The following is a 12,611-nucleotide window of genomic DNA, read 5'->3' as shown; positions in this document are numbered from 1 at the left end:
TGGAACCTGTAGAAACTTGATCAGAGTGATAAGCACAACGGCGACAGAGGATGCAGTGGTTTGTGGTGTGGTACCTTGACGACAGCAGAAGCGTGATAGGAAAGGAGCAACACCAAGAAAACACGACTGCTAAGAAAAGGTTAGAGTAGTGTCTCTGATACCATGCTAGAAATACTGAACAAGTATTATTGTATTTCTTATATGAAAGAGTATACATGGTGCCTATTTATATAGGAGGCACAGAGTGTTGTACAAGTAAATAGGAGTGCAGTACAAGTGTAGTACAGGAGTGCAGTACAAGTAATAAGAGTGTAGCACAAGTAATAAGGGTTGAGCTTCAACCCAAAGCTTAATACACATTAACAAAATTTATAGTAAATTAATAAATAGGGCAAAAGATAGTGATCTCTCCTAAGGTTTAGTCATAAGATAATAATATCTTTTGAAATTTCAAAAAATCTAAAGCCCGTCCCCAGGGTTTGCCAAAAAGATAAAAACCTTCCCTTGTTTCTTTTTTTTTTTTAAGTTAAAGTCTATATCTTTTTGACAAACATCAAGGATGGTTTGTGGCATTTTTGAAATGTCAAGAGAAGTCTGTGATATTTTTTAAATCTCAAGAACGGTTTCTATTTTTTTGTCAAACCTTAAGGGAGGTGACTATCTTTTGTCTTAATAAATATAAATTGGTTTGACTTTATACTTATTAGTCTTTGATTTTCCTTAGTCTTTATTTGAAATTTATAAAACATCCTTTTCAAGAAATCTATGAGAAATAAATGTACAGTAAATCAATAAATAAAATTTTGATTTCTACATATTATGAACCTTTTGTTTTTTCTCAATTTTTAGTTATATTGAAACAAAATTTCATTCTCGTATTTTCTCTTTCTTTCATTTTCTTAAACAAAATCTTATCCAAATTTTTTTAATTATATTGTGATATATTTCATTGCTAATAGTACTTGGCATATAAATTTCCTTTTTCTTGCATTAGATTGAATTTTTATTTTTAATACTTTTTTATATAGAAAAATATATATAAATATATTTGCTTCTTATTAATTTTTTTTTCCTTCAAATAAAATTCTCAATCCAAACCGGGCTTTAAGGAAAATTTAAAATGCTAATAATTTCAACAAGGAAAATGGTGAGACTCCTCTCTCATTGGTTAGATCTTATGATTCTTATCCACAACTAACCACAGGACGGCGCACTTTTACTCACAATGGGCTACCGTCGTAAAAATAAGTTCTCGTCGACAAAAATAGACATTCCGATCATGACACCCGCGTCGCCATTTCCTCAAGAAGAAACCGGCCACACTTTATTACCGCCGCCGTCCTTGGGAATGTCCACCACCGCAAACGAACTCTTCATCAAGTGCTTCGGACTCTCCGGCACGGCTCTGTCGCCTGCTAGCACCTGCTGCTGCACCACCAACACCGACGCACTGCAATCGGAATCCGACGACCTCAGCATGTCTCCAATCACGCCCAGCTCCGGAAACTCCTCCCACGCCGTTATCCCCGCCAACAACGGCGACTCGGCACCGGTGTGCCTCCTTCCCGCCATTATCAAATCGAACGAACTCTTCTCCGCAGATCTGATCGCCTCCACCATTCCCACGCTGTCCTTCACCTTCTCCTCCTTGTAAATATGTCGCTTGTTGCCTTCACTCTGCTTCCTGAATTCCCTTATCATGAAATCGTCCATTTCCTTTTCCTTTACGTTTTTGCTGCTGTATGAGGTTTTCTTGCTGCTGATCATGACGTAACGGAGGACGGTGACATTGACGTCGGGATTCCCGGCCATGCGCAGGGCGTACGCCAGGACCTCCCGGTCATCCGCCCCGCCGAGGAAGATCACGCCGACGCTGCGGAAGTCCTCTTTCGATGTGACCGTTTTGTCGACGAGGATGCCGACGGAACAAGGCGCCTTCCGGAGGATATTTCGGTTTACGCTTTGGATAGCAGCGTCGGTGTCCACCTTTACAAGGAATTTAAAAAAAAAAAAAAAAAGAGCACTATAAAAAATATTAAAAAAAATGCTAAGGACTTGTGGAAAATAATTTTATTTTTTATTTTAATTTTTAAAAACAAAAAATAATTTATTTTTATTTTTATAATACTTATATGAGATAAAAGAACAATAAATATTTTTTGCACTATTTTGGCTAGTGAAAATAGTTTTATTTTAATTTTAATTTTTCAAATAATTGTAAAAATGTCATATTTTTGTAATTTTTTAAAATTAATACAGGGGAATTGAAATATATATTTTATTTTTTTTAAAAAAAATTAACTCTTATTTTTTTTTAGTAAGGGAGTACAAAATTCAGATTTTGATCTTTAATTTGATTTCTTTTAATTTCACAAAAATCCAATTGAAGTCTCAAAATTCACAATTTTGAAATTTATTTTATATAATTTTAAAAAAATTAGAAAATAAGTTGTGATTTTTGTAATTATTTTAAAATTTTGAAATAACAAATAAATTTTTTTACACATTTAAACAAACTCTTATTTTTTAAAAAATTTCAAATATGAATCCTGAAAAACTAAAAAATAAAATATTAATTTTTTTTAGAAAAATTTTAAAATGAAAAATATTTTGTAACAAATAAGATGAAAATTTTATAATTATTATAAAACTATTTTTACAACAAATGGTGTTAAAATTATTGTTTATTCATTTTTAAAAAAACAATGAAAATTTAAAAATTAATCTTTTTAATAATTCAAAACTAAAAATTAGAAAAAGAAAAATATTTTCTATAAAGAAACGGGCCTAACCTTCTTCCCAACTATATAATAAAAATAAACTAATAAAATAAATAAAGCAAGGAGGAGTTGGTTAATTAATTACTTCCTCCATGTAGTGTTTGTGGAAGGGGACGAGCACCATGGCGGCCCGCTTGGTGGCGGCGAGCTCGCAGACGTCGTCGTGCATGGTGGCGTAGGCGGAGATGGCGGTGAAGGGACTGACGGTGACGGTGCCGCGGTTTTGTTGCTCGAAGGAGCGGAAGGCGTTGACGATGTGGTCGGAAGAGGAGGAGTGGGAGGAGCGCCGCCGCTTGGGGTGGTGGGCGACGAGGAGTGGTGAGGAGCGGCCGGAGAGCTGGAGGAGGTGGACGAGGTAGAAGGAGATGGGGGTTTTGGGGGTGGGGTTGGAGAGCTTGAGGAGGCTGATGAGGGATGGGGTGGTGCGCTCGTGGTGGATGCAGGCCAGCAGGCGGAGCTCGGCGTCCCGGCGGCTCTGCTGGATGGTTCTTTTCTTGTGGGTCATGTACCGGTGAGAGGGGCGGTAGAGGAGTTTGAGGATGGGGGAGATGGTTCCAGTTGTTAGCACCATTGATATGACCATGATCGTGTATGATTGTTCATCCACCATCTGCATGCACTTAATTAATTAAGATTAACTCACATAAATTAAATTAAATTAAATTAAGAGAATATATAAATAATGCTTTTCCTAACTTATAGTATTATAGATATAGATATATATATATATATATATATATATATATATATATATCTATAATGGTTGTGGTTAAAAGTTGAGGACGTACGTTGAGAAGCATGGCTCGAGTTAGAACTTGAACCTCAATGATGCCTTGGGCGCTCATCACAAGTCCCAGGCAGAAGGAGTCCTCCAATGGAATTTTGTAATAGAGCGAGGGCACAATTGTCCCTATGAGTTTCCCGACCGCCCCCACCACCCCCACCATCTGAAGCACCCCAAAATTCTTCATCTCTATCACTCCCAAATTCATCCTCCCACAACTCACCACAAAGTATATGGGCAGCAGAATGTTTGACACATACGTGTCCAGCTTCTCCACCAGGGCCGAGCCCAACGGCGGCCCATCCGGCACCGCCAGGCCCAACAACATTGGCCCAAACAGGAAGTGCTGGCCCACCACCTCCCCGAAGAAGGAGCATCCCGTCACCATGAGGAACACCACTACTATGTACCCCTCCTTAATCGGCTTTTCTTGGGCCGTATGCCGAACTATCCAGATCAAAATGGGCCTGAGGATGCATATTATCAGAATGAGCATGGCAATGAGGCACAGTGTCATCCACACGTGCCTGGAATTGCCACTCCCATGGTTGACGGCGAACACCAGCACTACCCAGAACCAGCTGCAGGTGCCGCTGACCATCGACGTCGACACGGCGAGGCGGCCGAGCTCCGAGTTGAGGAGCTTCAGGTCGGCGAGGAGGCAGGCGATCACGTGGTACGAGCTCACGGATTGAAGAGCGGCCACGACGAGGAGGGACTTCTGGAGGGCTGGTTCCATCGGGATGCAGCGGGAGAGGACGGTGACGAGGACGGTGTTGATGAGTAGCGGGACGAAGAAGGCGGACAGGCCAATGGCCACCGCCTTCTTGCCCGATTTTCTTATCATGCTTGGGTCGGTTTTGACCCCGACAAGGAAGAGGAAGAGCATGCAGCCGAAGAGCGAGACCGTCTGGTTCACGTATGAGCTTTTCTTCGAGAAGAACATTTTTTTGAGTAATGTGTTCCCCTCCACAAACGAAGCTCCCAATACTATACCACCCTGATCAATCATGAATCACCATGGCCATTCACTAATTGCACAAATTAAATCAAAGATAAGAGTAGCGTGTGTGGCTTGTAGAGAGAGAGAGAGAGAGAGAGAGAGCGAGAGAGTACAATGATTTGGGAGACAAAAGCGCTTTGGCCAAGGGGAGTGAGGAAGAACTGAAGGGCGGCAATGACAAGGGAGGAGAGAGACATCTGAGACATGAGAGCCGGAGTCGAGAATTTGAACGGATTATCGCCGAAAAACACCCCTTTGGATTGAATACCGATGGTCGGGTCGCAAATCAAACCCCGAAATTCTCCTCCTGCATCCATTGTTACGTTGAAGATCGATACTGCTGCAGGTAGGTAGGTACGTATACGTGCTCTTTGTTATAACATGGAGTGATTAATTATGATTAAATCAATAAATGAAAACTAATTAAGAACGGAAAATAATAAATCCAGGTATTAGAATCAATTCATTCCAAATCAACAGAGGTTGAGAGTTATGGAAAATTGCTTAACAGATGCCTGATAGCTAGAAGCAGAAAGAACAGTGGACGTACGTTCATGCTGAAAGTTGATCAACATTGAAGAAGCAATGGATAGGAGAGAGTGGCGGGTATCAATTTGTCAAACTTTGACCGTTGACCTGGATCAATAGAAGGCCTCAGATGCCACTTAGCACAAACTTCTGTAGAGCAGGCTCCGGCTTCTGTGCTAACATAGCACCGACACTTTGCATGCTTAAATTCTGCCACGTGTTGATGACACATTAATCTGGGTCAAGTAATATTGTAAAATAGTTATTAATGTTGCTGCTAATATATGTCTCCAGAGGTTGGCACGCGTGGTAAGCTCAACGCTCTTCAAATTAAAAGATGTAGAATTTTTTATTTGAAATAATATCTTATTATTTAAGTATAGCAGGATAGATTGAAAAGTAAATTTATTATATCAGTAGATTAATAGACTATCTAGAGGGTTTCATACATCACCGATTCAAAAGAAAAAAAAGAAAAAATATCGCTGCTGATATTGTTAGGTTATTTTACTTTAATTTTGTCAAGAGAGGGCTTGGGTTTGGTCTTCAATGGATTGATTTTAATAATTTGACCCATTGGCCTGTCATAATTTATTTTTATATAATTAATTTTTGCATTTTGATTTTTATCCAATTTTTTTTGTAATTTAATCAATTTTATTCTTTATGTTTCTAACATTTATTTGCCATCACATTATGAATTGTTATAAGTTATTGGGCAAAATATGATCTCATAAATTTGTTTATTGAAGTTTAAAATTTATTAGGGTATTTTAGCATGTTTAAAAATAATTATGAATAAATTATAAAAAAATATCTATATATAAGTACAAGAGAGATATTTAAATTTCTAGTTTATTGTTGTACTTGGTTCATTTTTAAATCCAAATAATGAAGAAAAGGTGAGGGAGAATTAGACTAAACTCTAGAGATATGGCAAAAGGTAATTTGGGTATGTATTATGCTATTTTCATTTAAATGTATTTTTTATAAATAAAAAAAATACTTTTCTATAAAAAAAAAACAATAGTCTGAGATTATTTTTAATATGTAATTTTTTAGATAAATAAATTTTAAATATATATATTTTTTAAAATTTATTTGTTTTTCTAAAAAAAATAACAATAGCTTTTGAAATAAGTACTTCTTTCTAAGCACTTAATTTAAGTACTTTTTAAAATAAAAAATTATTTTTTAAGATGTTGAGTCAGGGACTAGACAGTCAATACTAAGCCATCCTTTTAAACCACTTATTTAGAAATATTTTTTTGTAAAAAAAATATTGAAAGTAATAAGTGCAGAAAATATATACTAAACTGAAAAGTACTGAAATTAATAGGTATTGTTTGGTTGTTTCTATAAGTAAATAATGACAATAATAAGTGTTTCTTAAAATAAGTGGTGTTTGGACTCACTTCATTAACTAAGTATAATATTTACATTGCATCAATAATTAATACGTTATAATATATATTAAAATAATGTATGATTATTTTTCAAAATATTATATAATATATGAATATTATCTTATTAATTTATGTTAATTATAATATTCCTAATCAAATTAAAAATTTTATTTTAATTTCCCAAATTGTTGCTTCTTTAGATTTGAGAAGATGGTCGTGGCTGAGTAGGCAGCGGCAGAGTGGAGAGAGAGAGCAGACATAAGAAAACAAAGCACAAAAACAACTTTCAATTGTGAATTTGTGATTGCTGTAGTTTATAGCCTATACTAAATACATCTCTTTCAATGAGCTAGCTATGAATCCTGAAAAACCCTACAAACTTATCCTTCTCAAGTGTGTCGAGTCCTCAGGATCATGCATTCCCCAAACTCTCGTCTGTTGTTGAACAACCAAAACTGAAGCCCCATCCTTTAAATCTGAGGCAGCCAGTATTTCTCCTATTGTTCCTAACTCTTCCCTTTCATTACTTTTCCTCAGCTCAGACATGAACTGCGAGTCTGTGTGTCTCCTTCCCACCATAACGAGGTCGTACATGCACTCAATTGATCTAGTCACAGAAAGCACACCCAGCCCATCCCTCACCACCTCTTCCTGGTAAGAAACGCGCTCATTTTGCAGGATGTTGATCCTAAACTTGCTCAAAATCTCTGCATCGAGCATCTTGCTTCTTGCTGTACCTCCTACAATATCAGTCGTCAAAGCAGAGAAGTGCAAAAGAGTGACCGAAACAAGAGGATGCTCTGACATGCGCCTAGCATATGCTAACGCTTCCCGATCGTCTGGTCCACCAAAGAAGAGAACGGCCACTTGGTACTCTGCAGGTTTTTCCGTCATAGACCTAGACTTCTTTCGCTTCCCACTATCAATGAGGATCCCTACAGAGCAAGGAGCCTTGTCCAAAACATTCCTGTTTAGGTGCCTGGAAGCATAGGGTGATTCCCCCAATTCACCAAATCTGCACTGTTTGTGGAATGGGATGATTATGAAAGTCGTCCTCTTTTCCAGAGCGATCGAGCATACATCATTGTGCATTGTTGCGAAAGGAGAAATGGCCTTAAAGCAATGAACAGACACAATACCATGGTTTTGCTGCTCAAGCTTTTGAAACACGTTGAAAATGCGCTCAGATTGGGAAGGGCCTAGAGAGGGCCTTTCACAGGGATGGTGAGCAATGAGTTGAGAGGTAGAGCGACCTGCAAGCTTCACAAGGTGGAGGACAACCAAATTGATGGGACTCTCCTTGGTGGGATTAGAAGCCTCAAGGAGGTTCACTATGGCCTGGACATTGTCTTGGCTGTGGATGCAAGCGAGCAGGTGAAGCTGTTCATTTTTTTTGTTGTGGAAGATGGTCCTCCTCTTATAAGCGAGGTATCTCCTCGAAGGGTCATAGAGGGCTTTCACGAGGGGTGATATAACCCCGGTTACAACCACAACAGAGATTATCAAAAGGGAGAAGCATTCTTCGTTGACCACCTGCCAATTGTGTAATTAGTCACCTCAATTGATCAAAGAAACATAATCACAATAATAAGTTGAATTTCTTCTTAAGTTTGAATAGTACTTTCTGTTCTATACTGATACAGACTGGCCTTGCATATGGAGAAGGCTTTTAAACTTGTAGTTGAGAGAGACGGAGAGAGACATATACAGTCCAAGATGTGACAGGCAGAAAAATAAATGGCTTACACTGGATTTCTTCATGTCATTCAACATAGCAAGTTCAACTATGCCTTTGGAGTTCATGATAAGAGCAAGAGAGAAGGCGTCTCTTAATGGCATTCTGCAGAAGAGAGGGGGCAAGATTGTTCCTATAATCTTACCAAGGAAAGCAAAGAAAACAACTAACTGTATTGCAATCACATTCTTCAGATTCTGTATGGCAAAAGCATCCATGTTCAATCCGCACATTGCAAAAAAGATTGGCATGAGTAGTACTGAAACAAAGCAATCCAGTCTCTCAACCAATGCAGCTCCTAAGGGTGGTCCATCGGGAATCACCAAACCCAAAAGGAAAGATGCAAAAAGGGAACTGATGCCAATAAATTCACCCATAAATCCACAGCCCATTAGTGCAACAAGGACAAAGAAAATGTAGATATCCTTTACAGGTTTCCCTTCAGGGGTATGCCTAATTGCCCACATAGCAGCTGGACGGATTCCAAACACAATAAGGATAACAAGAAAGGCACTTGATAAAATGGACCCTATGGTCGATTTTAGCGAACTGAATGAAGCAATTTTAGCAGCATAATTCACGAACATAATAGACCAATGGCACACATCAGATATTATTGAAGAAGAAGAGGCTAACCGCCCGATCTCTGAGTTGAGAATCTTGAGCTCTGCAAGGAAGCAGGCAATAACTGGGAAGCCAGTCATGGACAACATTGCTGCTATGAAGGGAAGCACACTTGCAATATCATGATCTAAAGAAAGGTAATGGGAGAGAATGGTTGCAACAATTCCAGCCAGGGCATAAGGAACAAAGAACCCCATAATTCCAATGGCCAAAGCCTTCCTGCTTGATTTTAACACCATGGACGGGTCCATCTTCACACCAATCAAGAAGATAAAGAGCATGAAACCAAAAACTGATAGGGTCTCGATCACTGTCCTGCCTTTTAGCGGGAAAATTTTTGCTGCAAATGTCGAGTTGTGACCGAGAATTGAAGGGCCTAAAATTAAACCACCCTACCGAACATGAATCATTAAACACACAATAGTCAGTGATGAATTACCAAAAACTCATAAATAAAGAACAGCATATATACTGGTTTGCTAAAAGAGTACACTCAAACACTATTATCTCAATGGAGCAGAGACAACCCATATAGTGCGGTAGTGCCCTTCCCTTTACTGGGTTGATGGCATCCACAAATGTTAAAATATTTTTCATTTTTGTTTTTCGAAAAACACTTCAGAATGCACGAGGCATGCAAAATAACTTATTTTTGAAACAAAAACGTATAAACATCAAAGACATCATTTACCTTCTTAAAATATTTTATTTCTAAATCTGTAGCTCACAAACTTCCAAGTACCCATCCTTAATACGTTGAAGCCTATGCAATATCTTGGGTTATCCCACATTGGTTGTGGAAGGAGATGTTGGTAAGTTATTAAGTGTGAGGGAAAGCCTCACCCCACTAGTATCAGAGCTATGGCTCAACATTGCCCTAGAACCCCCAAAACAATATACATTATGAAGAATGCACATGACTATAAAATCAGTAGTCCTGTAAACCTATCAATGATAATGGTTAAACCGCCAACAAAAAATCCAAATTCCCAAGCCAAAACAGAAGCAGAGGAAATCAAATTGAAGGGAGGTGCGCAAAGTAATTAAATTTAAATTTTAAATACAAATAAGGGCATAGAACATAGATGAGGATAGAATTACTCACGAGAATTTGGGAGACGATCAAGGGTTGGCCGAAGGGTTTGAGGAGGGTGTGAATGGAGCGGGTGATGATGGAGATGAGGGAGAGCTGGAGCATGAGAAGAGGGAGGGAGAACGTGAGCGGGTCATCTCCTAACCACAAGCCCCTCGAGTTCACCCGTCCGACGACATGGCAAACGTAGCTCCGATCCATTTCCAGCTTCTGCCGGGGAAAGCCCTCCACCACTCCCACGAACATCGTTGGATCCTTTATCAAAACCCCCATCGCAATATTCAAGTCTCCCCTCTTCTTCTTCTACTGTGAATTTGATTTTGACGATGGGATTGCGTTGAATTCGATTTATCAGTTGATGGGTCAGGGCTTAAATTTTTGTTGCAGAGGGAGAAAAAACGAAACAAAGTCAGTGTAAAGGAGAGGCAGAGAAGGGGTGAGGGAGACGGAGACTCCATTTGGGAGAGTTAGAGGGGTGGGTGGAGGAGCAAGAGAATTGGGATTCACTGGAGAGAGAGAGAGAGAGAGAGAGAGAGAGAGAGAGAGGCGATGGTTCTTCTATCGCGCGTACCTTTGGGGCTTTGACCAGAAGAGGCGTACAGGTGGAGTTCGAGTTTTAGGATAATGAGTTTGAGCCTAAATTAAATTTTTGTTATTTTATTACATATATTTAGAATTATATAAATTTTATATTTCATTTAATAAAATTGAGTTTAAGTTCTAAAAATTTATAATTAAGTTGAATTCGAATTTAACAACTACAAAATGTCAAGTTCAAACTTAATAAATGTTCAAGTTTACTCGAGTTTAAGTTGAGAAATATGTTTTTTGTCTTGCATATATATAGTGTGTGTGTGTGTGTGTGTGATTTAATATTAACATAGTTCAACTATAGCCTTAATTGTGAATTGCAAACATGAAGGAAATAAATATTGGCACAATTATCTCTAGTTTATTGAATTTAAATTATCAAGTACAAGCAAACACAAGAAAATATGTAAAAGTATTTTTGGTAATATTAAGAAGATGAATAATCCCTCTTCGAAACATTTCTAGATGAGGTAAGAATGACGCTAAGTCACCATGCCCCTTATGTTATAGGTAGTACATGATATACATGTGCTATAAAAGTAAGGACAAAGGCTCACAATCATATGAAGTTGAGCCAACTCCAAAAGCCTATATGTAGTTTAGATTGTAGAGGTTTTGATAAATTCACTTGTTTGTTTTAAGAAAAAAATAGTACATAAAAAATAAAAATAGGGTTTTCAACCTCATAAACTCACAAAAGATTAACTCTAGAGCATTTTAATTCAAACGGGGGAGTATGATTTTTGGAGTCAACACGAGAAAAACCTTCTTTGACAACCAAGTATAATTCACACAATTCTTTTTTTTTTTTCCCACCAAGCATACATACTATATAAATGACTCAAGCCTACTTGCAAGTATTCACGCTCACTACTTGAACTTTTATTATTTTTACATTATATAAGTCATATGATACATATTTTATACATATATTTAATATTATACATACATTATACATATTTTATATATGTATTTAATATTAATTTAATTGAGTCATGCTTTGAGTTTCAATAACCTGCAAGCAAATTAGTTTCAATTTCAATAATTTTAAGATCGATTGAATTCGAGTACCTCACTTTGTCAACTAACCTCGACTTAAGCACGTCCTTACCCATACGATTTATATGCTATTTCATACACAAAATATTCAAATTCTATCCTCCATTTGTAATCTTTGGTTTGAATGCTCAATAATATGTGTACTTTCCTCTACGGTTGTGGAAAGATGAGATGAGGTTCTAAACTTTTAAGCTTGAAACTCATAGTGTTGGCACCGAAGGAGTCCATAGGTGTGCTTGATACATATGGGTGAGCACCAACTGAACCCAAAAGTATAACCCTATTGGCTCTTAAGTCCAACCATGTATAGATGCACCCATCATCTGTTCAAATTTTCCAATGTGAGACAAACTCACTCCCCCTCACTTGTGAGTTCCAACTGCTCACCTTTGAACGAAAATCGTCTCCCTTGTGGGAGTAAGCCTAATTCCCCAACAGTCGCTCAAATGAGCCTCTTACCACTAGCACCTTATGTGTCTTGGATTACATTCCACGTGCCTCCTCACTAATCCTACCTCCCACGTCTTGATCCTATTCGGATTCATCTCAAGCCTAGATGATCCTTATTTGTCTTAGTCACACACTTGGTCATTCAACTGTTAGCACATCAGGAGAATTAGTTTCACACTTTAACTTTTTCTATGATGTCGCTCACCCAGAATTACAGACCATCGGCTCTAATAACACTTGTTGGCACTGAAGGAATCCATAGGTGTACTTGATACACATAAGTGAGGCACCAACTTAATCAAAAAGTTTAAGTCTATTGGGTCTTGGGTTCAAGCATGTATAGCACCCATTATCCATTCAAATTTTTCAATATGAGACAAACTCAAAGTGAAATTCTCAACACACAGCTATGTTGAAAATTCTGTCAACCAGAGAAAGAGACAAATCCCAAACTGAAAACAAAGCAATGCATGAAACTTTTCCATTATCGGGTTGTTTCGTTACCGTATGTAAGAATTGAAGTGGTTTGGGGCTGCCCGGCAAAGGGCTAAACCTCAT

General features: G+C 38.0%; 2 protein-coding genes across 3 annotated transcripts; both read right to left on the bottom strand.

The window, feature by feature from the left end:
• Positions 1-1,103: 1,103 nt before the first annotated feature.
• LOC131149902 (cation/H(+) antiporter 15-like) lies at positions 1,104-4,884 on the bottom strand. Its single transcript, XM_058100696.1, has 4 exons — positions 4,681-4,884; positions 3,569-4,564; positions 2,866-3,390; positions 1,104-1,986 (listed from the first exon to the last, which is right to left on the bottom strand). The coding sequence occupies exons 1-4, from the start codon at positions 4,882-4,884 to the stop codon at positions 1,303-1,305; spliced, it is 2,409 nt and encodes an 802-aa protein (XP_057956679.1). The 3' UTR covers positions 1,104-1,302.
• A 1,876-nt stretch (positions 4,885-6,760) lies between these two features.
• LOC131149258 (cation/H(+) antiporter 15-like) lies at positions 6,761-10,547 on the bottom strand. Of its 2 annotated transcripts, XM_058099552.1 has the most exons (4): positions 9,966-10,542; positions 8,873-9,252; positions 8,248-8,341; positions 6,761-8,034 (listed from the first exon to the last, which is right to left on the bottom strand). In XM_058099552.1, exons 1-4 carry the CDS (start codon positions 10,224-10,226, stop codon positions 6,874-6,876), a joined length of 1,896 nt encoding a protein of 631 aa, XP_057955535.1. In that variant the 5' UTR covers positions 10,227-10,542; the 3' UTR covers positions 6,761-6,873. The 2 variants fall into 2 exon arrangements, with proteins under 2 accessions (XP_057955535.1, XP_057955534.1); XM_058099551.1 differs by having other exon boundaries at positions 8,248-9,252; positions 9,966-10,547.
• Between the last annotated feature and the right edge of the window lie 2,064 nt (positions 10,548-12,611).

This window comes from Malania oleifera, chromosome 2, assembly GCF_029873635.1.
Source record: "Malania oleifera isolate guangnan ecotype guangnan chromosome 2, ASM2987363v1, whole genome shotgun sequence".
NCBI classification, from domain to species: Eukaryota; Viridiplantae; Streptophyta; class Magnoliopsida; order Santalales; family Ximeniaceae; genus Malania; species Malania oleifera.
The sequence above is the reverse complement of the archived record's forward strand: the minus strand, read 5'-3'. Positions and strand labels throughout refer to the sequence as shown.

What these genes read in the sequence shown, in the direction of transcription:
- LOC131149258 (XM_058099551.1), bottom strand. Translation starts at nt 10,226, where the DNA reads ATGGGGGTTTTGATAAAGGATCCAACGATGTTCGTGGGAGTGGTGGAG. An exon ending in TGATCGTCTCCCAAATTCTC is followed by an intron (nt 9,253 to 9,965) that starts GTGAGTAATTCT and finishes CATGTTCGGTAG; the next exon opens with GGTGGTTTAATTTTAGGCCC. An exon ending in ATGACATGAAGAAATCCAGT is followed by an intron (nt 8,035 to 8,247) that starts GTAAGCCATTTA and finishes CACAATTGGCAG; the next exon opens with GTGGTCAACGAAGAATGCTT.
- LOC131149902 (XM_058100696.1), bottom strand. Translation starts at nt 4,884, where the DNA reads ATGGATGCAGGAGGAGAATTTCGGGGTTTGATTTGCGACCCGACCATC. An exon ending in CTTTTGTCTCCCAAATCATT is followed by an intron (nt 4,565 to 4,680) that starts GTACTCTCTCGC and finishes ATGATTGATCAG; the next exon opens with GGTGGTATAGTATTGGGAGC. An exon ending in CTCGAGCCATGCTTCTCAAC is followed by an intron (nt 3,391 to 3,568) that starts GTACGTCCTCAA and finishes AAGTGCATGCAG; the next exon opens with ATGGTGGATGAACAATCATA.